The 25,575-nt window shown below is 52.1% G+C and overlaps 1 protein-coding gene and 1 long non-coding RNA gene across 2 annotated transcripts in view; one reads left to right on the top strand and one right to left on the bottom strand.

Annotated features, from left to right (window-relative positions):
• SLC6A17 (solute carrier family 6 member 17) overlaps positions 1-17,698 on the bottom strand; it is a 49,283-nt gene extending 31,585 nt beyond the window's left edge. Inside the window, exons 1-2 of the mRNA XM_059136741.1 lie at positions 17,370-17,698; positions 675-1,047 (exon numbers count right to left, since the gene is read on the bottom strand). Coding sequence (XP_058992724.1) covers positions 675-960 — 286 coding nt within the window. The 5' untranslated portion in view covers positions 961-1,047; positions 17,370-17,698. The remainder of the gene's footprint in view (positions 1-674; positions 1,048-17,369) is intronic.
• A 142-nt stretch (positions 17,699-17,840) lies between these two features.
• On the top strand, positions 17,841-23,967 carry LOC131809550 (uncharacterized). The gene is made up of 3 exons (XR_009345224.1): positions 17,841-18,107; positions 19,346-19,488; positions 23,479-23,967. It is a non-coding gene; the product is annotated as an uncharacterized LOC131809550 (long non-coding RNA).
• Positions 23,968-25,575: the final 1,608 nt, after the last annotated feature.

The following is a 25,575-nucleotide window of genomic DNA, read 5'->3' as shown; positions in this document are numbered from 1 at the left end:
TAGAATCCTTACTTTTTCACTAGCTGTGTGACCTTGAGCAAGTCATCTAACCTCTCTGTGCCTCAGTTTTGCAGTCCCTACCACGAGGATGATGACTCTTCCCTCACATAGAGTGTAGGGGGAATCAGTGGTTGAATTGTATGAAATTGGCATTTTGGTTGTTCCAAGACGCTCAAATACCAGCAATTTCATGCATTTTAGCCTAATATCCAATAAGTGCTGAAGCAGGGCCAGTAAGCATTTCGTTAGAATGGCCAACCGCTGCTCTTCACTATGCCTCAGATACAAGTTAGTTAAGCATTCCACACGTAAAGCCCACTGAATCCTCCCCACTGTGCCGTGAGGCAGGATCGAGTCTTACTCCCATTTTACAGATGAAGAACAGAGAGGCACAGAGAGATCAAGCAACTTGCACGGGGTCTCTGGGCTGGCCAGCTGCGTTGGGGTCTGCCCATGGGCCATCCCGGGCTGGAGAGCGTGTCCTTGCTGTCACAGCTCCCAGCAGCCTCTTGCTTGCTGTTAACCATTGGCTCTTTCTGGGGAGCCTTCCTCGAGAATCCCAAGCCCCACCCTCCAAGAGCCCCAGCTCTGCACCAGCACAGGGCTGCTCCTTTCCACGCCTTGGCCTGGCCCGGCTGTGGAATGCCGTCGGGGCAAGCGGGGCCGCCTCTTACCGCCTCCATTTTTCTGGCACAGGTAGGGGAACCTCCAGATGTTGCCCAGACCCACAGAGAACCCAATCTGGGCCAGGATGTACTGCAGCTTGCTGTTCCAGGCCGGCCGGTCCTCGGCCTCCAGCTCCTCATCTGCCGCCTTCTGCTTGCCACCGGCCTCGCCCGCCACGTTCAGGATGCTTTGCTTGTAGTCCACCGGCTCCTCGAGGGCCAGCAGGTCGGCCACCGACTCCGTGACATGTTCGTTGCTGTGCTCACGCTGTGTCACCTTGCTGTTCTTCGGCATGGGTGCCGCCTGGGCCACGCAGCCCTGCTCCGCCGCACTCAGAGAAGGTGACTCTCGGCTGCCGTCAGCTCCTTCTCATCCGGGGACCTAGCGGAGCGACCGGGTGAGCAGGAGAGGATTAGCTGACTGCAGCAAGAGAGGCAGGGTGCCCACATGGGCCCCAGTCCCCCAACACTCCGGGGCACACATTCAGAGGCCGGGCAGTGATTGGCCTGGAACACTGAGCTTGCCTTCCTCCCCCTCACAGGGTGCCCACCGAGGAGCTCAGAGTCTGCAGACTCAGTTTTCCCACAGGCCTTATGTGAGCAGCACTGAAAAGTACACCTAGGGGCACCCGGGTGGCTCATCAGTTAAGAGTCTGCCTTCAGCTCGGGCCATGATCCTGGGATTCTGGGATCAAGCCCCGTGTCTGGGTTCTTGCTTAGCAGGGAACCTGCTTCTCCCTCTCCCTCTCTCAATCCCCCTGCTTGTGCTCTGTCTGCCAAGTAAATAAAATCTTAAAAAAAGAAAAAGGAAAGAAAGGTAAATCCACTAGGGGCAAAAGAAGCCAAACCATACACCAACCCTAAATAAAGGGCCCTCCATAACAGTACCCCCCCTTCCCATAACTGCATGTCCTAGAGTGTTCAAGAGGCCCCCACAGCCCTCCCCCTGCCCCAGGTGGCATAGGCTGGTGGCCAAGCCCTACCCCTCCTGAGCTCTACATAGCTCAACCACCCGGTGGGACCCAGGGAGGCTGGTATCTGCCATCTCTAGGGTCTTTCTATTCCAAATATGGTTCATGGGCCAGGAGCATCATGGGGAGCTTGTTAGAAATGCGGGCTCTCAGGATCACCCCCAGACTGACTGAGTCAGTCTCTGTATTTTTACAGAACTCTCTGGTGATTCAAAGGGACATTAATGCTTGCAAAAAAAAAAAAGTTCGAGCTCCAACCGCAGGGACCCTGCACATCGGCCCCGGCATCCCCTGCAGTCCCCAGGCAGGAGCACTGACCAGGTTCTGCTAAGCATTCTGGCACGGCCGCCCTAGAGGCGTCTGCTGAGTGCCAACAAATGCTGGGTCATCGCTCAGCGCTGACACTATCTGAGGGCCACTGCAGCCAAGAGCCAGTTCTCCATCCTTCAGTGACAGCTTTACAGCAGATAATGTCTGCACGATGCAGGCGGGGGAGGCAAAACCCTCCCCAGCTCCTACCATTCCTCATCTGTCTTTCATGCTTTTCCTTAAAGAAATAAAGCACCAAGGAAATGAGTCCTTTGAAGGATATCAACATGCTGTGTTTCAATGCACCTCCTCGTCAAGGGGAGGTTGGAGGATTTAAAATTAAACATGCATACACCCGGCCTGCCATTGCCCTGCATCTTTCGAGGGATGTAAATTACCCAGTAATTCCTTAACGAAGGGAAGGAGTTGCCTCTGGAATCCGCGGTCCCGTCTGTTCTCATCTGTGCCGTCGGAACAGCGCGGGGCAGCGGCACCACGAAACAGAAGCTTCACCCAGACTGCCTGGCCGACTGAGTAGAGACCCAGGCTTCAGGGGGACCTGACCAGCCAGATCCTGTTACATGTGTAGTGATGCTGCGAGACCCGAGGGATGGGGGCCGTCTACACCGGTCTGTGTGGTTCGCCAGCCCTCCCTGGGCCAGGCCGGGGACCACAGCAGCAGGTGACACCTCCCTGCTTTCGGCATCCAAGGGAGACCATGAGTCTTTAGTGACTACACCGCCACCGCCCCCCTTCCGTCAATCCCAGGAACAGTCAAGGTCTTGGGCTTTGAAGGGACTGAGACAGAACTTGTCTGCCTAAAAGACCTCAGAATTCACTATAAGAAATACAGCTCTCGGCTGGGACTCCTCTTCACATCCGGTCAGGCGAACATTCCACTGTGTCCCGGAGGGAGTGTGTGTTCCGTGGACCCTTCAGCCCTCAGCCTCCCCAGGCTGCCATGGGGCCCATGCCTCTTAAGGGAAGGGTGCCCTCAGAAGGCATGCAATGGGGAGGCCTGTGTTCTTGCCGGTGCTGCCAGGATGAGCCCCTCCCCCTTCCCTAGTCAGCAGGTCCCTCTCACCAGGGCAAATAGAGAAAACTTAAGGCCCATGCAATGTCTGGCTGGCTGGCTATCCTAACTCCCCTACAGTTTAAACAAGAGTTTTAATTAAAAACTAGAACTGGGGGGACGCCTGGGTGACTCAGTCGGTTAAGCATCTGCCTTTAACTCAGGTCTTGACCCTGGGGTCCTGGGATCAAGTCCCGAATCAGGCTTCCTACTCAGCAGGGAGCCTGCTTCTCCCTCTCCTTCTGTCTGCTGTTCCCCCTGCTTGTTCTCTCTCTCTCTCTTCACCCCCATCAAATAAATAAATAAATAAAATCTTAAAAAAAAAAATAAAAACTAGAACTGCAGAGAAGGGTTGGGGTCCCTCTGGAGATGGCAATCACTAGGGTCCCAGCTCAGAGCCTGACTGCAGGTACTGGGCCTGCAGTGGAATCTGATCAGGACGGATCTGTAGTGCATTAAGTATGATTTACTGCCCATCATCCCACAACTGGAGAAAACCGAAGGGGATTCCCGCAAGTCCGCAGAATTTATCCTGCTGCTGGCCAACTGGAGGACAAGCTTTCCCATAAATAGCCGAGAATGGCAGCTCTGGTCACCAACAAAGAAAAGGCTGCAGTTGGGGGGGGGGGTGCGAGTCTCATTAAAGCTAGGAGGACTCAAGGACAAAATCAGCACATTCTGGTAAAGCCAGGGAAGGCTGGCCACAGCAGCATCACAGAAACCATAGGAATCAGCTCAGCCAAAGCCTCTTCTTCCCAAGATGTGAGTGAGCATCCTGCATCACAGGAGGGGGGCCCAGGGGCCTCCTGGGCCATCAGGCTCACAGGACAAAAAGTGCTGGTGCAAATTTGCAAGCAGAGCCCCTGGGCTGGGCGACAATCCTGACTGGAACGTTCTGTGCCCAGAAACACGCTCAGTGACAACCGAGTCTGACACATAGAATATTAAAGCTCGAGGGGCCCTAGCAATATTCTCATTTTCTATATGAGGAAATTGAGGCCCCACAGATGAAGTGACTTGCCCAAAGCCACTGGATCAGACTCCGCATGGGGGCGGTGGGAAACAGGAAGAAGATGGAGGTGGTGAGGACGGCGGCTTTGCAATCAGCAGGCCCAAATTGGAGAGTTCCCATTTCATTCATTCATTCTCTCCCCTGACACCCATTTACTGAGTTCCTTCTCTGTGACGGGCTCTGTTCTAGGTGCCTGGGATGCAGCAGCAAACAAAATAAGCAAAGTATGTCCTCCCGTGGAGTTTATATTTCTCATGGAAGGGCCAGATACTAAAGAAAGAAACGTACCATGGCCCACGGGGTACAAGATACAAAGAAATAACATGGTCGGGGGCGGTGTCGCAAGCTGGAGGGCCGCCATTTTATGGTCTGGAAAAGCATCCCTGAGGAGGGGATGTTTGAGCAGAGGCGCTCAGGAAATGTGTGCCAGGTGAGCGAGCAAACGGATGAAATGGGAGCACTCAACCCCTGGCCTGTCTCCAAGCCCCTGCCTTCCACCACAGCAGTCAACTATCAGGACTTCAGTGCGCTGAGAGGGGTGGGCAGCCATTTCACCTTAACAATGCGGCTGACAGTCCTCTTGGGGGCGAAAAGGGTCTACGTGACGACAGCTCCCCCTCCGAGGGAGGGCTCCCATGGGGACTCGGTGGGCGGATACATCCAAAGTGCCCAGTCCCGGCACCAGGAAGGATCCTGCTACTGGGAAGCCTTGCATTGTTTGCCTTAATTCACTTAAAAATATGCAAGCCCTCCCTATTTCTATTTGGTCACAGAAATGCCATTGCTCCTCAGGAAAAGCCAGAGTGAGTTTGCAGAGGAAGAGGGATGAGAGTGGAGAGAAGCATTTTCCACCCACACCATCTCAGAAAGGTCCGAGCTCTGTCAGCAGGGATGGGTGCTCCCCCCCTCTGCCGGAGGCTGCTGAGGCAGCACCCTACAAAGCCCAGCCCACCCCCCTCAGGGACCCGGGGCCACAGGGAAGCAGGTAAACGCCACGCAGCACTGGGTCTTGGGTCTAAAGATCAGCAATGTTATTACAAATATAAACGTGGCCTCATCTTAATGTTTAGCAATATTAGTAGTGGAGGGACAGCTCCTAGTTGTGCTCATTTGAAACCACTTACAAACAGTTTTTACTCAGTCTACTGGCACGGTCTGGGGAGGGGACACTGCTCAGAAGCCAGAATGCACGGGGTCAAACCCCAGCTCGTGCTCTCCGGCTGCCTGGCCTGAGATCCGTTTCCTTGGCGGTCAAAGGAGGATAACGGTGCCTGCCTTACAGTGTTGTGGGGAACGGCAGTTAGGTGGGTCTCAGAATGGCACCCAGCAAGGGCTCACAATTGTCACCTCTTCTTGACACCTCATTGGATACATGGCCAGCCCGGGGAGTGAGCAGGGGTAGTCACGCTCCAGGGCAGGACAGCACCTGGCTCACACCACGTGGCTGTCAGCACCCACGTCTGCTCGCTCCTGCGTTGCCTCCATGTTTTAAAGATGATGGGGCACCAGTGACTTGGGGCAACCCTACCTTCCTACTCCCTCCAGCTCCCTGGGAGTCCCTGGGCTTGGGAAAGGTCAGCTTTCAGACCAGGCCATGGGAATCCACCATGTACCCAGTCAACAACCCTGGGACAAGCAAGATCAGAGAAGGACCCAGAAGCGGCAGATTCCTCTCTGCCCCTGACTTTACAGGCCATGGAGCCAGCCATGATCCAGGTATCAGGAAGCCAGCTAGGTGCTGGTCCCAACCAACCACCAGCCAACTGTGCAAGCTGGCCCCATTGCCCTGACCTCTCTAGGCCTCGGTTTCCCCATGTGTAAAATGGGTTGGTCTGCACGATCTCTGAGGCCCTTTTCAGCCTTGCCTATATCCAGGGTGTGTCCCTCCTGCACATGGATGTGAGCGAGGTGTGATCTGCCTCGGGCACTTGACAGGGCAGGTCCTTCCACCTGTCTCACCCACTCTGTTGGTGGAGAGTTCGCTGGGCTGTTGCGGGGACGCTCTGACGGCTGGCCCAGCCAAACTCGAATCATGGCCCTAGAGGAGTTGGGACGGGCCGGATGTCAGATAACAGAGTTCCGGGGTGCGCTCTGAGAGGAATGCCTCGGTTACCTAAAGCATAATGCCGGGGGGCTCGAGAACAGAAAACGCCTGGCTGACAGATCCGTCACTTAGCAACAGAGGCTAAGCTTCCAGCTCAGCAGAACACGTGAGAGAAGCAGCCTGGAGGGAGTGAACTGCGAAATCTTCTTAAAAAGGAAAAAAAAAAAAATAATAATAATAATAATAATGTGACGAGGAGGCAAGCAGGTAAAAATACCCCGGGGCCAGAGGGCCAATAGGTCCCCAACTACTTTTCTTTTTTTTTTTTTTTTTTTTTTTTTTTTTTTAAAGATTTTATTTATTTATTTGACAGAGAGAAATCACAAGTAGATGGAGAGGCAGGCAGAGAGAGAGGAAGGGAAGCAGGCTCCCTGCTGAGCAGAGAGCCCGATGCGGGACTCGATCCCAGGACCCTGAGATCATGACCTGAGCCGAAGGCAGCGGCTTAACCCACTGAGCCACCCAGGCGCCCCCCAACTACTTTTCAAGCGCGGCTCTCAGTCATCCCCTCCCAGGTGATGGGCGACCGCCCACCTGCTTCAGGGCCAGCCCTTCTGCTCCAGGCAGCCAGAGCTGGGGGCCTTCTGGAACAGAGCATCCAGTCAGCCGCCTGAACATCCGCCTCCTGGGGTCAGCGTCTCTCTTGTTCAGGAGGGTTGGACCAGGTAACTCAGGGGACGGACTCGAGGGAATCACTTATTTTCCCAGCCAGACTCCTCCCAGGGTCTGTGTGGTGGGGTCACCTTCTTCGGGAAAACAGGGAGCCAAGGTGAAGACAGACACCCCCCACCAGGGCCCCACTTCCCTGAGCCCCATGGGGCACACCTTGCTCAGCAACCCCCCCCCCCCCCCAGGGTCTCCTGGGGACAGTAGTGCACATTCTTAAATGCAAACCTTTATAGTGGAGAGCTGAGAAGAGCCCCCAGGAGGGGAGGCCAGGGGAAGAACACCCAGCCGCCTCGGCCATAAAGGCAGGGTCCAACTCAAGGCTCATATGTGGTGGGCAGGAAGCCAGGTCATGGTCCTGCTCTCTGGACAACTCCACAGCTTCCTGATTTCCATGTGACAAGCAGTTGTGGCTCAAACACCTCTACTAATTACCTCAGAGCCTCTGGGCTTCAACTGAGCCCAGAACAGATCAGACTGTTATCAGAGACACAAATTGTCCTACAAATTATTTTTAATTGTTTTATCGAAACTTCTGGTAGTCACCTGGGGGCAAATTGCTCCTGACAGGCCCTGGCGGGTCTCGATGGCTGCTCTCCTTGGGTTTTCTCATCCAGCTCCATTCTTGACCTCTCCCTGCCCCCCCCACCCTCCTTCCCAAGGGCACAGAGCCCTGTTAGCTTGTCTGAGCCCACCCTCACTCCCACCTCTTGTGCTCTAGTTCAGACCCTTCCTCAGTCAGATGCCTGCAGCAGGCTCACTTTCCTGTAGGCCTTCGGGGCAGCTTCCTGAAATTCCATGTCACCCACTCCCACTGCGTCCTGGAAAGAACCCGCTGCCCTTGCCAGACACATTTGCGGCTCCTCCCCCGGGGCCCCTTCACCCCCCAGCCTCCGCTGGCACTTCTTCTCCAAAACCTCTCTGCATAAAACCTTCCCTGGTCTCTGCCTATGGAAGCTTCCAGCCTTCGAAGGTGCATCTCAAGGTCCACTGCATCGCCTCTGTGACATGTTCTGTGATGCTCTAAGTGAGAATTAACGCTCCTTTCTTTCCCCTTCTCAGCATGCAACTTGGAATACTCTTCCATGCTTTTCCCATAGCTACCTGTGTGCACCCCTGATTCCTCCTCTGAACAGAAAGCTCCCTAAAGGCAGGAACCAAGGTGTACCCAGCTTTGCGTCCACCCGCCAGTGTCCCTAGACCAGCCCAGGCCTGCCACACACGGAATGGAACAAGGTCCCTACAAATGTTTGGGCTCCCTGCCTTCCCATCCTCCAAGGGCAGCCTGCTTCCCTGTTCAAATGCTAACCACTGCCTTCACCTTGAAAGAGAGGCGGGGGGAAATGCTAATAATGCACTTGACCGAGAGATATGTTTAAACTTGCTAGGTGTCTGCCTGTCCCAGCTAGGGTGACTAATCGGGTGCAGCCCTGCAGCCCATGGGGGGAGGACCCCAGGACTGGGAAGCCAGTCCTCTGTTCTGCAATCATCTGTAAAATAGGAAACAGTGCTTACCTACCAACTGCATCTGGTTACCACATGGTTAGAGAGAGAAAGCGAAAGAAAAGTTTATCGATGAGGCAAATAAACAGAATGGTAATTTCCAACTCTGTTTCAGAGATTTGTCGGGTTGGTGTTTTGGTCTCTCACCTGTATTTCAAAGAATACCATTTTTGGTTCTGCAAAACCAAACCTTCGTGTATTACTATTTTACGTGCTCAATAAATATGACATGAAGGAAGCGAATGAGTGGATTCATGAACGGGTGCATTTTGAAGTCCCCAAATTTTCCAGAGTCTGATAGAGTTTCCCAGCTCCAAAATTTTCCTATTTTCCGATGCAATATTCTGATCTCAAGAAGACATGATGTCCCCAAAGGCGCCCCAAGGAGCAATTTATTTTTTATAAGGTTTTTATTTATTTATTTCACTCACTCACACACACACACACACACACACACACACACACACAGAGGGAGAGAGAGAGAAAGCGTGAGCTGGGGGAGGGGCTTAGGTAAAGGGACAAGCAGAGTCCCCACTGAGTAGGGAGACCTGCAGGGAGACAACTTTGGGGCTTAAACCCACAACCCTGAGGTCCCAACCTGAGCTGAAACCAAGAGCTGGGCACCCAGGCGCTCCCCCAAGCCGGCGTTTTAAAGCAAAGGTGAACTAAGAAGCCCAGCCAGCATTCACAGACATTTTTTGTCTTATAAAGGATCCACTCTTTGTGCCTCACTTTCTCCACGTCGTAGACAGGGTCCATTTTCACCTCAGAGAAATATACCCTAGAGGGGCACTGTCTTGGCCCAGAGCATTCCACAAGGCTGGTGGGACCATTCCGAACAACAGCTCAGGCAAAGGAGCCAGTAGAATCTTCCTCGGCCGGTCTCACCTTCCTGTTGCATTTGCGGAGTGTGTTCTCTGCAGCTGGTATTTTGTTTTCTTAGTCAAGAAGGAAGGGAAGCAGGAAAAGGGGCAGATGGTCCAGAGGGGGAGGAACTGGCACTGGAAGAAGTGGGCGGGGCTAGCGCAAACAAAATCTTCTGGTTCAGCTTTACCATTTCACGTGAGGGGGAAAGGCATGCCCGTGGGTGTGTAAGCAACAGCAGCCCCGTGGCCACCCCACAGATGTATTAACCTTGTGCCAGACTCTGGGTGCTAAGGGAACTTCTGAAGGCAGGGAGTGGTGTAGTGATAAACAATAACCACGACACACAGGAGACCCTTCTTGAGGGCTGGCTCTCTAGCAGCCCCTGTGTGCATCAGCCATCGTCTCCTGCCCATTACGGGATGAGGTTGGTCCCACAATTATTTCCATTCTACAGATGAAGAAGTAGAGGTTTGAAGGGATTGGTTACCTAATTTCACTGAACTTAAGACCCTTTGATGCTGGCACTCTCTTGAACTTACCAGGGAGGGTCAATGGAAGTTTTCCACCCAATCACCACCCCTACCCAATCAATAGCCATTTTGAGATACAACTGATTGTGCATGGTGTCCTGAATTGACGAGGTGACAACGTACAGAAAAATGCATCTTGGACCTGATGAGGTAAGGCAATGGGTTCCTAGACACAGCTCAAAATCTGGGGGCCCTGGGTCCACACCAGCGTAGTCTGACTCTGGGGTCTGGCTCTATACCTCAACACAAGCCCAGAAAGATGGGCTTCCGAGCAAGGGCACCCTGGTTGAAGTCCTGCTCTCCTTACTAGCTATGAGTCTTCAGGAAACTGCATAACCTTTGTAGTATTGGCTTCTAGATCTGAAAAGATGGAGAAGACGGCCCCAATCTCACAGAGGCGTCAGGAGGATAAAAAGATAACACAGGCACCAGCCGCCCCTTCATGTCTGGGGAGACGCGGGGGAGATGGGCTTGACCCAAGTCTAGAGGCAAGCTGCCCATGGTCTGGCAAAGCAGAGTGTGACAAGCATGTGGGTCCCTGATGATGGGGGGGGGGGGGCGGCGCTGCTGGGAGACACAGGTGCTGGCGCTCCAACTGATGTGCTGCTTTCTTTACTTTCTTCATCCAATATTTACTGAACACTAAGTGCCAGGGCCTGTTCGAGCACAGCAGAGAACAGAGTAAACGGTGTCCCTCCCTCATGAGGTTTATATTCTTGTGCAAAATGACAAATAAAAATCAGACAAATATATAATCAATATTGTGTATACAGACACATATCTATAGTATACATAAAGATCGCACAAAAATATGTAATAGTGAATGTGAGGGGATGGAGTGAGACAGGGATGCTACGACATATAGGGGGAATAGGTGGGCACATTCTCATAAAGACCCGATAGAGGGAGAGAATGAGCCATGTGAGTAGCCTGAGAAATCATTCAGGGCAGAGAAAATAGGGAAGTGCAAAGGCCCTGAGGCAGCCTGCTTGGTGAATATAAGGACCAGAAAGAAGAGCCTGAGCCTAGAGCATCCTAAGCAAGGGAAGAATGGGAAGTGCTGACAGGAGGATAGCTAGATTCCAGAGAAGACTTGCAAAGCATGGAAAGGCCTGGGTTTCTTTTCAAGGCTAGCAGGGAGTTGTTTTAAGTGTCTGAGCAGGGGAGTGATGTGACTCAACTGTTTTTAAGGAGATGACTATAGGACAAGTGAAAAAACAGGGAGGACAGGTGAGAGGGGATGGTGACCCAAGCCTGGGTGATGGGTGAGGGTTAAGTTTTAGAGAGAGAAGGAAAAGGAGGGCCCCAAGCTGTTGCAGAGCATATCAGGTCCCAGACAGGCAGAAGACTCATGAGACTGTCCCAATTGGAAAAAGACACAATTTTTAAAAATCAGATGTGAAAATTAAAAGTTCAGGAGCAATGAGTAAAAACCTCACTACCTTCTTTCCTCATTCACAGGAGGCTCATGGTGGTAACAGATGGATCCTCACAGTATCTGTCCAAATTCTCTGACCTGGATTTTCTTAAAGCCACTATTTTGTCTTGTTTCAGAGAGAGACAGAGGGAACCAAGGGGGTCCAATTACCTGAGTTACCCACCAGACTGCTGAAGTGCACTTGAAGGAATAGAGATCAGAAACCCTTAATTACCGTCCCAACATGATGTCTCTTTCCTGGGAATGAGAAGGGTTGTGTCTCTTTGCTCACCAGCCCAAGTGCAGCTTTGTGGAAGGGGTAGCCAGAAAAGTGCTCCTACTGGGAACAGGTCATAGGACAGCTGAGATCACAGCAAAGAGAGGAAGCATTTTTTTAAAAAAAGATTTATTTATTTGAGAGAGAGAGAGAAGGAGAGTGCACAAGTGGGAGGAGGGGCAGAGAATCCGCAAGCAGACTCCCCGCTGAGCATGGGGCTCAATCCCATGACCCTGAGATCATGAACTGAACCGAAATCAAGAGGTGGCCACTCAGTGGACCAAGCTAAATGCCCCAGGAGCAAGTATTTTTGAAGACCTACTGTGCTTACATACATAATTTATCCCCAAAAAAACCTGGGATAAAAATGTAATTCTCATTTACAAAGAAGCCAAGGCTAAGGGAAGATAACAGGTTCAAGATTAGCCTGTCATGAAGTGTCAGAGTGGGGATTCAAAACTCTGTAGCCCATTTCCTTTCTGATATATTGGTGCTTTCCAATCTTCTGTATGTCATAATACACAAAGAAAAGAATGCTGGTTGGGACACTGGGGCTACTCCAAAACATGAAGGCATTGCTGTTTCCGGGCCACGAGCTACCCATATGTGGCACCGGTGAGGAAGTTCTTGCACGGGGCCCGGCTGCGTTGCACAATGACACACCTGAATCTCACTCAGCACGTCAACAGTGAGGCGAGTCCTTCTACCATCGTTTCTCCCTGCGGTTAGGAGTTTCTTCATTTGGCTAGGTCCTTCCCTAAAGCCAATGGCATAATGGGAGTTGGGGAACTGGTCAAGGAGATTCCTTCCAGCTGCTCTAAAGAAGTCCCCAAATCACTAGCCAGCGGGGCATCTCTGTGGTGTGCCAGGACCGTGGACAGCGCCCACCCGGCCATTCTGGGAGCTAATTGTGGGTTGCGGCTGCCCTCCTTCCCTTAGACCCACCCCTAGGGAAGAGAAGGTCCACATCCTCACTGAATACGCACCTGGCAGCACCTGATGGAGGCACTCCAGCAGGTGACTGGTCTCATTCCTCGAAAGGGAGCTTTAACAAACGGCACTCCTGGCCTGGAGTGGGATTTAAAACCACAGGAGCCGGGAGTCTTATAATTAAAGAGAAAAATGCAAGCAGCAGAATTTGGGGGTGTGGACCAATGAATTATTTTTGTGAGTAAAAGAATAGGTCGCAAATTAGTGGTGCACAGAATCCAGGGGAAATTCTAATTAACCCAGTAATTAGAAACGATGGAGTACAGTGAGAGGCAACTTGTTATCTCCAAATGAACCATGAGTAGCCCTGGAAGATAGAGAGGCAGCTCGGTGGGACAAACGCAGGAGATGAGATGAGCCCAGAGCCCAGGAGCTGGGCATTATTTTCTCCTGCCTATGCCTTCACTCCACAAGAGGCCCCAGCCAGATAGGGCTTTAAGTCTCAATACCCAGGTTGGAGACTCAGGCTACTCAGGACTCACCTGACCCAGAATTATTCTCCAACAAAATATACCCAGTCACGAACATGAGAATAATGTAGTACAGCAATCCATCTTGCATTTGAGCTTAGGTTCTCACCTGTAAATCTTCTGAACACTGTGAATATCTAGTGTTTTTTTTTTTTTAATAACTAGTTTTAGCCATGATTGAACCACATTTTAATTTAAATAATTACTCATGGAGGTGAGAGAGGGGGAATTTTCAAAGCACTGTATCTGCACAAAATGGCTGCTTGTGCAGCAAGGGCTTCTGGGAGAACTCTTCATGTCCTCTGGGGGTGGGGTGGAGAAGCAATAATGCTTACACTCCAGTTTTCCACCCTCACCTACAGGAACTTCCCCAAGATCAATGGTGGCTTGCAGGTACAAGGCAGGATAGGACAAACGGGCCTATTCTCCCAGGGCTGATGATTTCTCAGAGAGCGAAGAGATGAAGAGGCAGGAAGAATCAGAAGCCACATTTCCCAGAGCAGCCAAGGACTCCAGGGCAATGCCCCAGGGGTGAGGACAGTGGGCTCTCCATGGGACAAGACTAGGAAGCAAGCAGCATCCCTCTGAGCAGCCCATGCCAGCAGCTGCCATAAATAACCTTGGAGTGTTAACAGTTTCGCTCTGGGGTCTGGGGCCTGACCAGAAATCCCTCCAAGTCCCTGGCACATGCTCTCCAGCAGAGAAATCTGACACACCAGAGCTCCCAGCAGCAACACGGCCACCTTGATTCTGCGGAGGCAGACATCCTCCGGGTACCATCCAGCCTGCCGGGACTCTTCCCTCGCTGCTTTCAGCACCAACCCCGGACTTGGATAAACTTTAAGGAATGAGGTCAGGAGTGGTAGAGATCGGGAAGAAAAAGACCAACAGGACAGTAAAGCATGACAATGGAGCCTGGGATCTTTGGCTGGATTCCAACCCACCAGACACGACAGACCAGATTTCCCAAACCGTGGAAGTTTACGTATGTTCATTCTCTACCAAATTCCCACTGGTGGAGGCTCATTTTCTGCTTCCTTGGGGCACTGGCTTAAAGAACCGGACCCACAGGCTTAGAACACCTTGTTTGGATAAATGCTCAGGTAGCCAGCAAATATTTATTAAGAGCATACCGTGAAGATATCACCTAAGTGGTTCGGGGCATAAAGTCTGGATCCTGCTGTACCTGATCAGATTGCCAGATTGCTGCTCACTACCGGTGTGACCTTGGACAAATTATTTCACCTCTCTGAACATCAAGTCCCATATCTGTAAAGTACAGAGAGCACTATCCATCTCCTGTGGTTGTAGCGAAGATTAAATGAGATGGTATATGAATAAAGCACTTAGCATAACACTGAAGCCTTCGGTAAAAACCTGGGCGACACTGTTGTGTGCCAAGCATGGCGTGGGTTGCTGGAACCTAGAATGGCAGTCACCTGCTCTAAAAGCACGCCAAGCTGGCCTTTCCCCACAGGTCACTAACCTGCCCATCTAGGTTAGCGCACTAATACAGATCCACCAGTAGTCTTGTGCTTCTGACCTCTGATAGTCTGGGACACAAGGTGGGGGAGGATGATGGAAAAGGACTTTGTTGGGGCTGACTTACAGAGTCTTTTCCCAGCCTGGGTGCTCCAGATGTTTTGCTGTGAGAACGCCTTGCAGCCCAGCCCAGGAGCAAGCCATAACTCAAATCTGCTTCCAGGAAGAAAGCTCAAATCCATCTTTCCTTTAAACTATTCTGCTGCTTATCTTAGCAACCTTAAAGGGACTGGTGATGAATTGTCCTGCTGCAGCTAACTTAGACAGGAAAGGAGCATGAGGGGAGGGAAGGTACACAGGCAGAGGGACCCTGCTTGTCAAGAATGCCCTCATCTCAGAAATTTGCTGCCAGATCCAGTGGGAAGGGCATACCTCCAGGGTGCGTGTGCCTCGTGCACACACATGCGCACACACACACACACACACACACACTGCCAGTAGTAGACTGGAGTCCCCTGGGCCTCTTGCTACACGGGGGATCCCCTTACTGCCTTTACTTTTGAGGCGCACACTTCTTAGCTACACCAAGTCTAGAGACATTACAGAAAGAGAGAGTGAGGGGCCAGGATCCCTCGGGAAAGGCAGGAGAATAACACAGTCTCCTCTCCAGAATGGTTGTCATGCAGCTTCCAACTCCATGGTGGACAGGACAGGTGGGGGTGGGGGGAGGAGGGCAAGATCTTATCCAAGGGCAGGGGCCCTTGGAGTCCACCCAGCTAAATGCCACAACTTGAGAGCAGGCCACAGTTACCCACGATCCTAAGGAGTAAAGGTCCGTGCAGGAGTCTCACCCCGGAGCTGTTGCAGACAGCTGAGCACACCCACCAGACCCAGCACAGCTCTTCCCGCCACCCCCCGCCCTGTAATCCTGCTCTTACTCAGGGTGTCCTGGGGAGACCCAAAGGTTGGGAAGAGGTCAGTTTAAAGCTGAATTACGGGTCCTTCTCAACCACGTGAGAAGCCTTGACACTTTCATTGGTCTCCACACCCCTTCTCACACCAAGGCACAAGGGCAGGGAGAGAAAGAACCACCACTGTTTAAGGACCATAAAGACAAGTGTGGGGAATCAACATTTCACGAGCATCTGCCAGGTGTCCAGCAAGGGGCTCCAAATAAGCCTGAGAAAAAGGCACTATAGGCATCCCCATTTTATAACTGAGGAAATCAAGGCTCTGGAGGTAAAGTGACTTGTCCAAGGTCACCCCATGCCGGCATGTGGCAGAGCACAGGGCCCATTTCTGTCCACAATCACAGAGCCTCCCACGGAGCCTCTGCTCCAACCCACCACCCAATCCCTGTTTGCCTTGCCCGTGGGGCCAGAGCTCTAGGACCCCTGCCCAGGAGCCAGACAGCCCGAGCTCTGCTTAGCTCACCCTGAGGACTTGCCCACCTCTGTGACCCCAAAACCCTGGGAGCTCTGGGGTTTTTTGCTTACAAGTCCGGATAAAGAACTCCATTCAACTCATAAATAGCTGACACACAACTCTGTGTGTGACTCAGGCCAAATGAACTGACTCCAATCAGCACCGGTGGGCACGATTTGCCTCCTGCACTGAGTCACTCGGGCCAAGCTGCAAGGATTTGCTGAAACTCACCACCTACTTAGCTGCAGCTGCTTCGTTAGAGAAAAGGCCAGCACAGGAGCCAAAACCTCTGATGGTCCCACTGGATGGGCCACAGCCAAGGACAGTCAGGTGTGACCTCAAAGCCCTTCCTGCTTGGGTGATGGGTCTACCTCACTGGACTGTGGGACAATGTAGGCACAGCACGAAATTCAAGAATCCTTTGCTGTTAACCTCAACACACTCTGACCTTGCTCTCTAGGCATCCATCAGAATGTCCAGCACCATCTAACAGGCTCCAACTCAAGTTTTGGTTGAATATTTGGGGAACCATTACAGGATTTTCTTAGCTCCTGGAAGTTCCTATTAACAAGGACAGCCCCCTCACAAGCATCGTTTTTTCTGTATACCGCTGCCCTGTCTCACCAACCCAACCTTCCTGTCTCACTCTCACAGCTGAATTGCACCCCTACTAAGGCAGCTCTGGTTAGAAATTTCCTAATTCCTAAAGGTTTTCCAAAAGAAGGAAAGAGGAATGGGATTTAAAAAAAAAAAAAAAATTTTTTTTTAACTCAACTTGATAGCAACTGGGTCCTATAAAGGTGAGTGACCTCAGGATTTCCTAACACTTAAAGTCCGAGAGGGCTGTTTGGGCTTTAAAAGATAGCACTGGGCTACCTTCCTCAGCGGCCGCGCCCCTGGGGGAACTGCCCTCCCCAGACTACAGCGAGCACAGTTTGGGAGCACGATGCGCACAGGTATAAACGTGGCAGAGGCCTCTCCCGAGACAGTCCTCCAGACCCGCACCCCGCGCACGTCCCCCATGTCCGCCATTCGGTTGCCAGACGCGCTTCCCTCGAGGGAAGATGGGCTCCCCGCTAGCTCCGAATTGAGCGCGGTCCAGCCCCAGACTGGGAATTAAATATTCATCTCGGGCGTAAGCTCTCTGCTTCTCTGGCCAATGTTACTGTCAAGGTCACGGGCCTGAAGCCCAGCGGCTGGGGCTGGGGTCTCCAGCCGCGCAGGAGCCTCCTCGCGGGAACTGCGCCCTGGGCGCGCAGCTCCGGGCGGCCACACCGGCCGGGTCTCCAGCCTGGTCCTCCGCGGGGCGCTTGCCTCTGCAGCTCTGCCTGGTTACCCCCGGAGTTCTTGGGCCCTCCTGAGCCCGGGAAGCTAGAGCCGGTTGGCCAACCCATGAGCGCGGAGGTGCGCGAGCCCCGGGGCTCCGTCTCCAGGCAACAGCGGCTGGAGCGGCGGGAGGAGCCCGGGGCCCGCTCAGGGCCGGGCGGGTACCTGGCGGCGCCTCCTCGCGCCTCTGTCTTTAGGCCTTCCTGGCTGGGGCGGGGCCGGAACAGCTAAAGTTGCGGTGGCTGGCGCGGTAAACCCGGGCGGGGCGCGGCCGGCGACTCACCTGTCCGGCGTGGGCAGTCGCGCGGACTCGGCCCCTGCACTCCGGCCGAGTAGCTACGGTCCCAGACGGGTGGCGGGCGCACCGCCCCTCCCACGGGCAGCCCGAGTCTGGCGGCGGCGGGCACCGGCCGGGTCTGGGAGGGGACCTGGAGTCGCGCGTCCGCGCACGCGACTCTGCTCGCTCCTCGCTCCCCCACTCGCCGCCGGTCCCGGCCCAGATCCCGCCCGCTGCGCGCTTGAGCCTCTAGAGAGCAGCGCTGGGACCCAGGTCCCGCGATGGAGACGGCGCGTGCGGCTGCGGTCGCCGGCGCCGAGTGCCGCCCTCCCTGTGCCCTGGCCGCGCCGGCTCTGCGGAGCGGAACGGAGCTGGGCGGAGCGCGGCGCGCACTGTTCCCTCGCTTTCCGAAAGGCCACCCTGGCGGCGGGGCGCCGTGACGCAGGCTTGACTCACGCGCGGGCCCGCGTCAGTGCGAGGCTCTGGGGCCGCAAGCGAGGCTCTGATGGCCGACGATGCAGACTGAGGGGGTGGGCCAGGAGAGGGAGAGGGGCTAACCTGGGACCAGCCTCTTGTGGCGCCAGCCCAAGGGACCCAGACCCTAGGACAGCATTACCAGGGCTTCTGTCCTCAGAGAGGAATGGGGCCCCGATGGCCAAGGGCCTGTGGAGTCCTGGGCCTTATTTCTTCACCTTTTAAGGAGCAGCTCTTTGGCCTTCCTTTGTGAACTCAGCTCCAGCCAAAGTGCGTACTCTCCTGTAGCCACTTCCCCCTCCCTGCCTTCCTTCGCTCATTCTTCCCCTGCTTGGAATTCCTTTTCCACTCCACCGTTCTTCTGTCCTACCATCCTCAAGACCGTTTCCCCTGCGGTTCAACTTCAATATAGTACTTTTCTGCTGAGCTTCTCCTGTATGCCACGGGGTTGAGAAGATCACAGAACTGTTGGGGGAACCTCTGGGACAGGCAGAGGGGGGTTACCTAGAGAGCCACAATATCAGGCCGAAAGACTGGGGAACCCTATAACATGGGGAAAATAGGGGACGATGAAGGGAAAGGAAAATTCTGACTCGGCTCTGGGCAGGCCTTGAGGAAGGAAGTGGGATCCTAGCCTCAAAGGGTGGACAGGACTTCAACAGACAGAAAGGGAGAAGGTTGGCCCTTGAGGGGAGAGCATGACAAGGAAAAAGATATCAGAGAGTGGAGAAGGTGTGCAGCAGAGGTGACTGACTGCCCAAGTTGGAGGAGTGGGGTAACAGGAGTGAAGTTAGGGAGGGGGAGCCATCATTCCCAGCCTTGGAGGGCTGGTTGTGTGGAGAGAGTCTGGGATGAATTCTCTGTGCTCTAAGGGACCTTGGCATTAGAGACAGTGTTTGGGGAAGGGAGAGGCAGGGGGAGGTGGAGGCTGATTCTCAGTTGTCCTACTGACAGGCAAGAGGGCCACTGTCACAAACTCTGAAGGTTCTGAGATTTTTACCCTTGGATTCTAAAGAGTGAATCTGCCACTGTTTCATGGAAGCTGGCAGAAGACATGAGACTCCATGGCCAGAGACAAAGGACTTCATTACCTGTAGTGCAGCAAGAAGCAGGAGCTTCACTTGCAAGTCAGTTTCCCTTGCTTTCCAAGTTCCATGGGAAGGGCTAGGTCCCTGTGATCCTGCATACCCTGAGGAATTCTAAGTTTAGAAGCCCCAGTGCTTTATAATGGGATGCAAGCAAACCTGCCAGCATTTGCCCTGGAGAGAGACAGTGTTATCTTAGACAGCAAACAAGCCCATCTTCCACTGAGGGAGAGTGTCTCCCGAAGCTGTTCACTATGCAAATACCCTCGAAAAGATAGTCTGAAGCAAACAGCCCTCAGTGCCTCTGCCCACAAGGCCTGCAGAAATGTGAGACTCCCATGGAGATTTATCTCCCAAAGGACATCTATCCTTTCACTCAACAGCTACTGAGTGCTAGCTAGCGTTTGCCTGGTGCTATTCTAGGCCCTGAGGACACAGCAGAGAACAGGACAGGCGATGATCCCTATCCTCGTGGAGCTGACATGCAAGGAGACTCAACCAATAACACAGAGTGGGGTGAAGAGGCACGGCAGGAAGTAGCAAGTGATCCAGGAGACGTGCCAGAGGTGAACCAACAGAATGGGACACTGGACCTGGTGGGGGATGGTGAAGAAGGGCGGGATCAGAGTTAGGTGGTTTTGGGGCAAGGGAACTCATTGCAGTAATGGTGTGCTGATCGGGAAGGATAGGACTTTGGACCTTGCAGACCTGTTTTCTCTCATCCCAACTGCCACTTCCTAGAGACCTTGAGCAAGTGATATCGCATTCTGATCCTCAGTTTCCACATCTGTACAATGAATAATACATCCCCCATAAGGCTGTTATGATGATCAGATGAGATGATTTTTAAAAATATCTGGTATTACGTCTGATATATATGCTTAAAAAATGACGGTTATTAGTGGTATCATTAGATGATTTATTATTATTAACCAGGATAGGGAATTTCAAAAGAGGAACAGATTTGAGGAGCAGTAGGGAAGAAGGTAATGAGATCATGGATCTAGGACATATTGAAAATAAAATGTCCGTGGGCTATCAAAAGGATAACCCCAAGATGTCCATTGCTTCCCTACCTGTATGTCACATCAACCCCAGTTAAGCCCTAACCATGAATGAACTCAATACTGGCTTTCTCTATGCCAAGTTCTCTAGAGAAAAACTCACTATGGAACACAGAGGTGTCCCTCTGCTTTTCATGGTCATTAACCTCAAGTGGGCTCTGAAGTGGCACAACAACCTTCCTAGGATTCTCTGGTCAACTTACTTCTCCATTCTGTTGGAGGCCACTCCAGTCTTCTCCACTCTCCTAAATACCCATCCCACTGTAGCACCAATACCACATAGATCCCTGCTTTATTTTGGCCAGAAGCCCCTCTTGGTTTTCCACTGATGAAAGCAGACCTGCCCCCCTAGGCCCCTACATTTGCACCTGCCCTCTCCTCCTCCTTCCTGGTACAGCATTGGAGAGTCTCTCCTGCTCCCTGAGATTAGCCCCCATCTGCCCACTGGGTCCCCTGGTCCCACGCTTCTTGAGATCCTCAGTCACTGTGGGTTACTCCTCTTCTCTCTTCCTTGTCCACATTTCCCTTGCTACTAGATCCTTCTTAGCAGCTATCTTCCTTTTACAAAGTCACTAAAGCTCCCATCCCTACCTTCTCATTGTCTCCCACATAGCCTACTTCCATTCCCTCAATCCCCACTCACTCTCCAACTTACCTCTGCCCATCATGCTGCCAAATGGCTTTCTCTTACTAAGGTCACAAGGGATTTCTATGTCACTAAATCCATGGAACAATCTCCAAGTCCTCATCTCCCTGACCTCTCTATGATACTTGTCTTGGCTCTCCTTCCTTCTAGCACTCTCTTCCTTAGGACTCCACATTCCCTGGCTTTCCTCCTACCTTCTGGCCACCTCTCAGTTTCCCCTTCCAGTTCAATTCTGGGCCTCCCAGAGCCCTAGCCTTTTCACCCTTTGTACCTCTCTCCTAGAGCGTCTCCCAGACCGACCACTGATTCCCACCTCTACATGTCCATTCCAGATATCCTCTGAGCTCTACATGCTCAACTTCCTACTCCATCTTTCCCCTTGACTCCTTTGGAATCACATCTAATGCAGATGTGTAAGAAATACATTCACCATTCAAAGTTCTACCCTGGAAACTTTCTGTAGTTCACTTCCTGCTCCTCCTCCAGTCTTCCCTGGCTCCATGAAGAGCTGAGCCAGTCAGAAACCCAGTAATCATCCTTGAGACCTCCTCTTTCTCACTCTGTTGTGCAATCTACCACTAAATCCGGGAGATTTCATCTTCTAAGTACCTCTAGATTCTGTCTGTTTCTTTTTCATTCTGCTGCCATCAGTCAGACCAAAATAATGGCTCACCTGGACTCTCACCATCACCTCCTGATGATAATTCCAGTCTTGCTCCCTTTCTCCACACCACAATGGCACGATCTTTTAGAAGTCCAGATATGACCACACTCTTCTCAAGCTTGCAGAGTTTGGCTCACATCTTCAACACGTCCTTCCAGGCCTTGCCTTGGCCCTAGCCTCATTTCACACCTTCCCAAATGGCCTTCCCTACAGCCCACTGCCTGCTCCAACTTTCTCCTGGCTCTCCTATGCACCCACTCCTTCTTGACTTGGCCTTCAGCCATGTTCCCTCTCTGACAGAGAGCTCTCTGTCCCATTCTCCTCTTCCCTCACTCCCTGCTCATCTACCCAGTTCACCTCAAACCCCAATTCTTCACACCTCTCCTGACCACGGAGAAGAATTCAATCTACCTCCCAAGAAGACATTTCTTCTTTGTAGCCCTTTTCATGATCGTAACCAGATGCCTAATGGTGTGACTGGCTGCTGAGTGATGGTCTCCTTGGCTGATGGGTAAACTCCATGAGGGCAGAGACCATGTCCTTCTTCACCACAAGGTGGACTCTCCACAGGGATTTGCTGAAAGAATAGATAAAGCGGTGAGGTTAGAAATATGGGGTGGGGGGGTGCACTTGGGTGGCTCAGTGGGAGAAGCCTCTGCCTTCGGCTTGGGTCATGATCTTGGGGTCCTGGGATTGAGCCCCGCATCGGGCTCTCTGCTCAGCAGGGAGCCTGCTTCCCCCCACCCTGCCTGCCTCTCTGCCCACTTGTGATCTCTCTCTGCCAAATAAATAAATAAAATCTTTTAAAATAAATAAATAAATACATTGTTTTTTTAAAAAAAAGAAATATGGCTATAAAGTTCAGGAGAGAGGGCTGAGGACAGACTTGGACATCATGAGTGGAAACGTGGTGCTGAAGTGGAGGGGAAGTACATAAAAGACAGTCAAGAAGACAGAACTTGGGGGGCTGTGCCTGCTTTGGAGGGGCAGGAGGAGCAAGAAGGGTCAGGAAAGAAGACAGAGAGGAAGAGTCAAGAGGTGAGTGGACAATATTTATCACAGAAGAAAGTGTTTCTAGAAGGAGAAGGCAGTCCACTTGTGCTGCGCGAACAAGTGTCAACATTTTCAGTGAGGTGAAAGAAAATAAAGTTCAGAAGATATCCCTGATTGAAGGTCCCAGCATGGAGAGGGAAGGAACACTTCCACCAGGAAGTATTCCTGAACCCTCCAGCTCTCAGTGGCCATCTCCCCTCTGAACATCTAGAAAACTGATTCTTTCTTGCCAGGACTATAGAAAGATGTTTAAAGTATATCGGATAATATTATGAGGTAAGAATATTAGTAACCCCAGCTTACTCAAAGAGGAACTCAGGCTTGGTGTCCAAGTCATACAGCGAAGCCATCCCAGGACCAAAGTTCTTGCTCTCAACCTTGACATTTAGGGCTTTATAAAGTAGGTCCCCCTTCCCATGTCTATGCCTTACCTCTCAAATTAAGAGTGTGGCTGCATATAAGGCAGGGACCTCTTCCTCTTCATCTCTCCATGCTTTGCGCTCCCATACCCAACACAGGACGTACATATAAGAGGTGCTCAGTCAAAGCTTACAGTAGGTCGGGAAGCCCTGTCAAGTATGGCGGGTCCAACACAATGACCTAATCCATTCTTCTCAATAGTGGTCCTACTTGGAAGAGGAGACACATTTACTGGTTAATCTCCCCTCCCCAGCTCTTCCTCTTCCACCCAAGCCTGTCTTCCTGAAAAGAAAGACACTGAAGTAATGCTCTTAATTTTTATTTCTCTGTACAGGAATCCAAGGAACGCTATGCCCCAGAATCATTAAGTAGTAATATGTAGGAGGAAGTGTTGGCCATGGTTTTTTCCAGGACACAGGGAGGCAGCCCAAATTGCAATTAACTTAAACTGTGTTTCTGAGTGTCTGAAACACACAGATGCTAAGCTATGATCTCTCCTTTGTCCTGAGGGGCACAATTATTAGTTTTTCCAGTGTGGGTGTTTTTGTAAAAGGCCCCAACATTGTTTGACTGTGTTCTCTTCAGGATGTGACGCTTATATCTCCTCCCTTTAAATCTAGGATCTGTGCTGCGCGAACAAGGGAGGTAAGTCATGTATTTTTCTGGACCCAAGCCGTCAGAAAATGGTAGCTTCCATTCTCTCTCTCAGGATGCTTGCTCTTAGAACCTGACTACCATTCTGTGGAGCCTAGAGAGAAGCCGATGAGGAGAAGAAGTCTCCAGCCTCCAGCGAGGGCTGAGTTCCTGACCTCGCCAGCCACAGGAATGCATCATCTTGGAAGCAGCTCCTCCAACCCACTCAGTCCCCGCATGTGGACAGTGCATGGAGCCACCCACTGAGTCCTTCCCAAATGCCTGATGCCCAGAAACCATGAAATAGAGAAAGATAATGATCACCTTCATTTTATGCTTTAATTAATTATTTATTTAATGCTTTAAAAAATTAATGCTTTAATCAAACTGTGTATTAGGATGCTTCATTACACAGCAATAACCAGAACATGGGGCACCTGGGTGGCTCAGTGGGTTAAGCCTCTGCCTTCAGCTCAGGTCATGATCTCAGGGTCCTGGGATCGAGTCCTACATCGGGCTGTCTGCTTGGCAGGGAGCCTGCTTCCCCCCTCTCTCTGCCTGTCTCTCTGCCTACTTGTGATCTCTCTCTATCTCTCTGTCAAATAAATAAAAATCTTAAAAAATAATAATAATAACCAGAACAGCCGGGTAATTTTTAAGTAAGCATGGAAGCAGCAAGGAGGTGACCACATGCTACTTTCACACCTTGGAGACCTCCCTCATCAACGACTTAGAAGTAGAAAATTGGCCTTTTCCCGCAGCCATCACAGGAACCCCATCCTCCCAGATTCATTGAATTAGATGAGCAAAGGGGAGGAGCAAGCCTCACCCAGGTAGGATTCAAGATGTAAAACACAGCGGAGGCAAAAGTCCCCACCCACTGCTGATACTGTATGTGTCTTTAGAACAAATGCTAGGCCTATTGCAGTTCTCGAAGGATGGTTATCCTGTTATGGCTTCTGAGGATAAAGCCAAGCCCTGTAGGTCTGTGGAATTTCACACGAACGAAGAGGGAAATGCCAGCATCAACTCCCTGGGGGGAATGGAAAGTGGAACCTAGAACAGGAGCTCTGACCTCCTCCCGGGCTACCCCCACTCATGGCACTTCTGCTTCCTTTCCTTGCCTGTGGCTGCCATCCTTACTCAATTGTACTTTGTTTTTCCAATGAGACCCTCCCTATAGGCTTCATCAGCTCTCGGATCCTTTGGAGTCTGCAGAAGAAAGGACCCACATCTGCCCTCTTCAGTTAGAAAATGAGCAAGAAAGGGCGTCCCAGCTCTCAGCGGCAGGGATGTGGGAGCAGAGTTGGGCAGTAGGACATGAGTGTGTTGGAAACTCGGCCCCTGCGCACCGGCACCAGAGCTCACAGCTTCACACCCCTGTCACTAGTGTGGGATCTCTCAGGACCTGGTATTCCCACCTGCAAAATGGGGATAAGAATAACGATCTCCTGGACGCCTGGATGGCTCAGTCGGTTGAGCGTCTGCATTCAGCTCAGGGCATGATCCCAGGGTTCTGGGATCGAGCCCCTTGTCAGGGTCCCTGCTATGCGGGGAACCTGCTTCTCTGGCTCCCTCTACCCTACCCAGCTGCTCAAGCTTTCTCTGTCTCTCTCATGCTCTCTCTCTCTCTCTCAAATAAGTGAATAAATTCTTAACAAATAAGTAAATAAAAGAATAGCACCCTCCTCGCAGGATATTGATCATTAAAAGGAACACGTTTATACTAGCAGCAGGCACAGAGCAAGGCCTCTACAGGACCACTGCTACTGGGATCATGATGACAACGCAATGATGGTGATGGTGACAACGACACAGTAGAGAGCTGGGTCACAAGCTTGGAAAGAGGTGCTTCTGGCCAGAGCCCTCTGTCCTGGGCTCCAGCGTAGGTGGAACAGAACTGCGCCCAGGGAGGAAGCTCTGCTGGCAATCCCAGCTGTCCCGAAGGTCGCCCGTCCAAACTTGAGCGCGGTGGGAACCTGAACGGGGGAGGGACTTCCCTGGCAGTCAGTGCACAGCAGGCAGCTGCCCCCTCGCCAGGCCCATCTGGTGGGACTGTGGGGGTGGGCAGGGCAGGCAGCAGCCCTTCCTGCTGCTCCCAGCCCACCTGCTCCTGTCTCTGTGCTGTGGGTCTCTTTGCAAATCGTCTTTGGGGAAAGCTCCCCTGTATCTG

Source organism: Mustela lutreola, chromosome 10, assembly GCF_030435805.1.
Source record: "Mustela lutreola isolate mMusLut2 chromosome 10, mMusLut2.pri, whole genome shotgun sequence".
Classification (NCBI taxonomy): Eukaryota; Metazoa; Chordata; class Mammalia; order Carnivora; family Mustelidae; genus Mustela; species Mustela lutreola.
The sequence above is the reverse complement of the archived record's forward strand: the minus strand, read 5'-3'. Positions and strand labels throughout refer to the sequence as shown.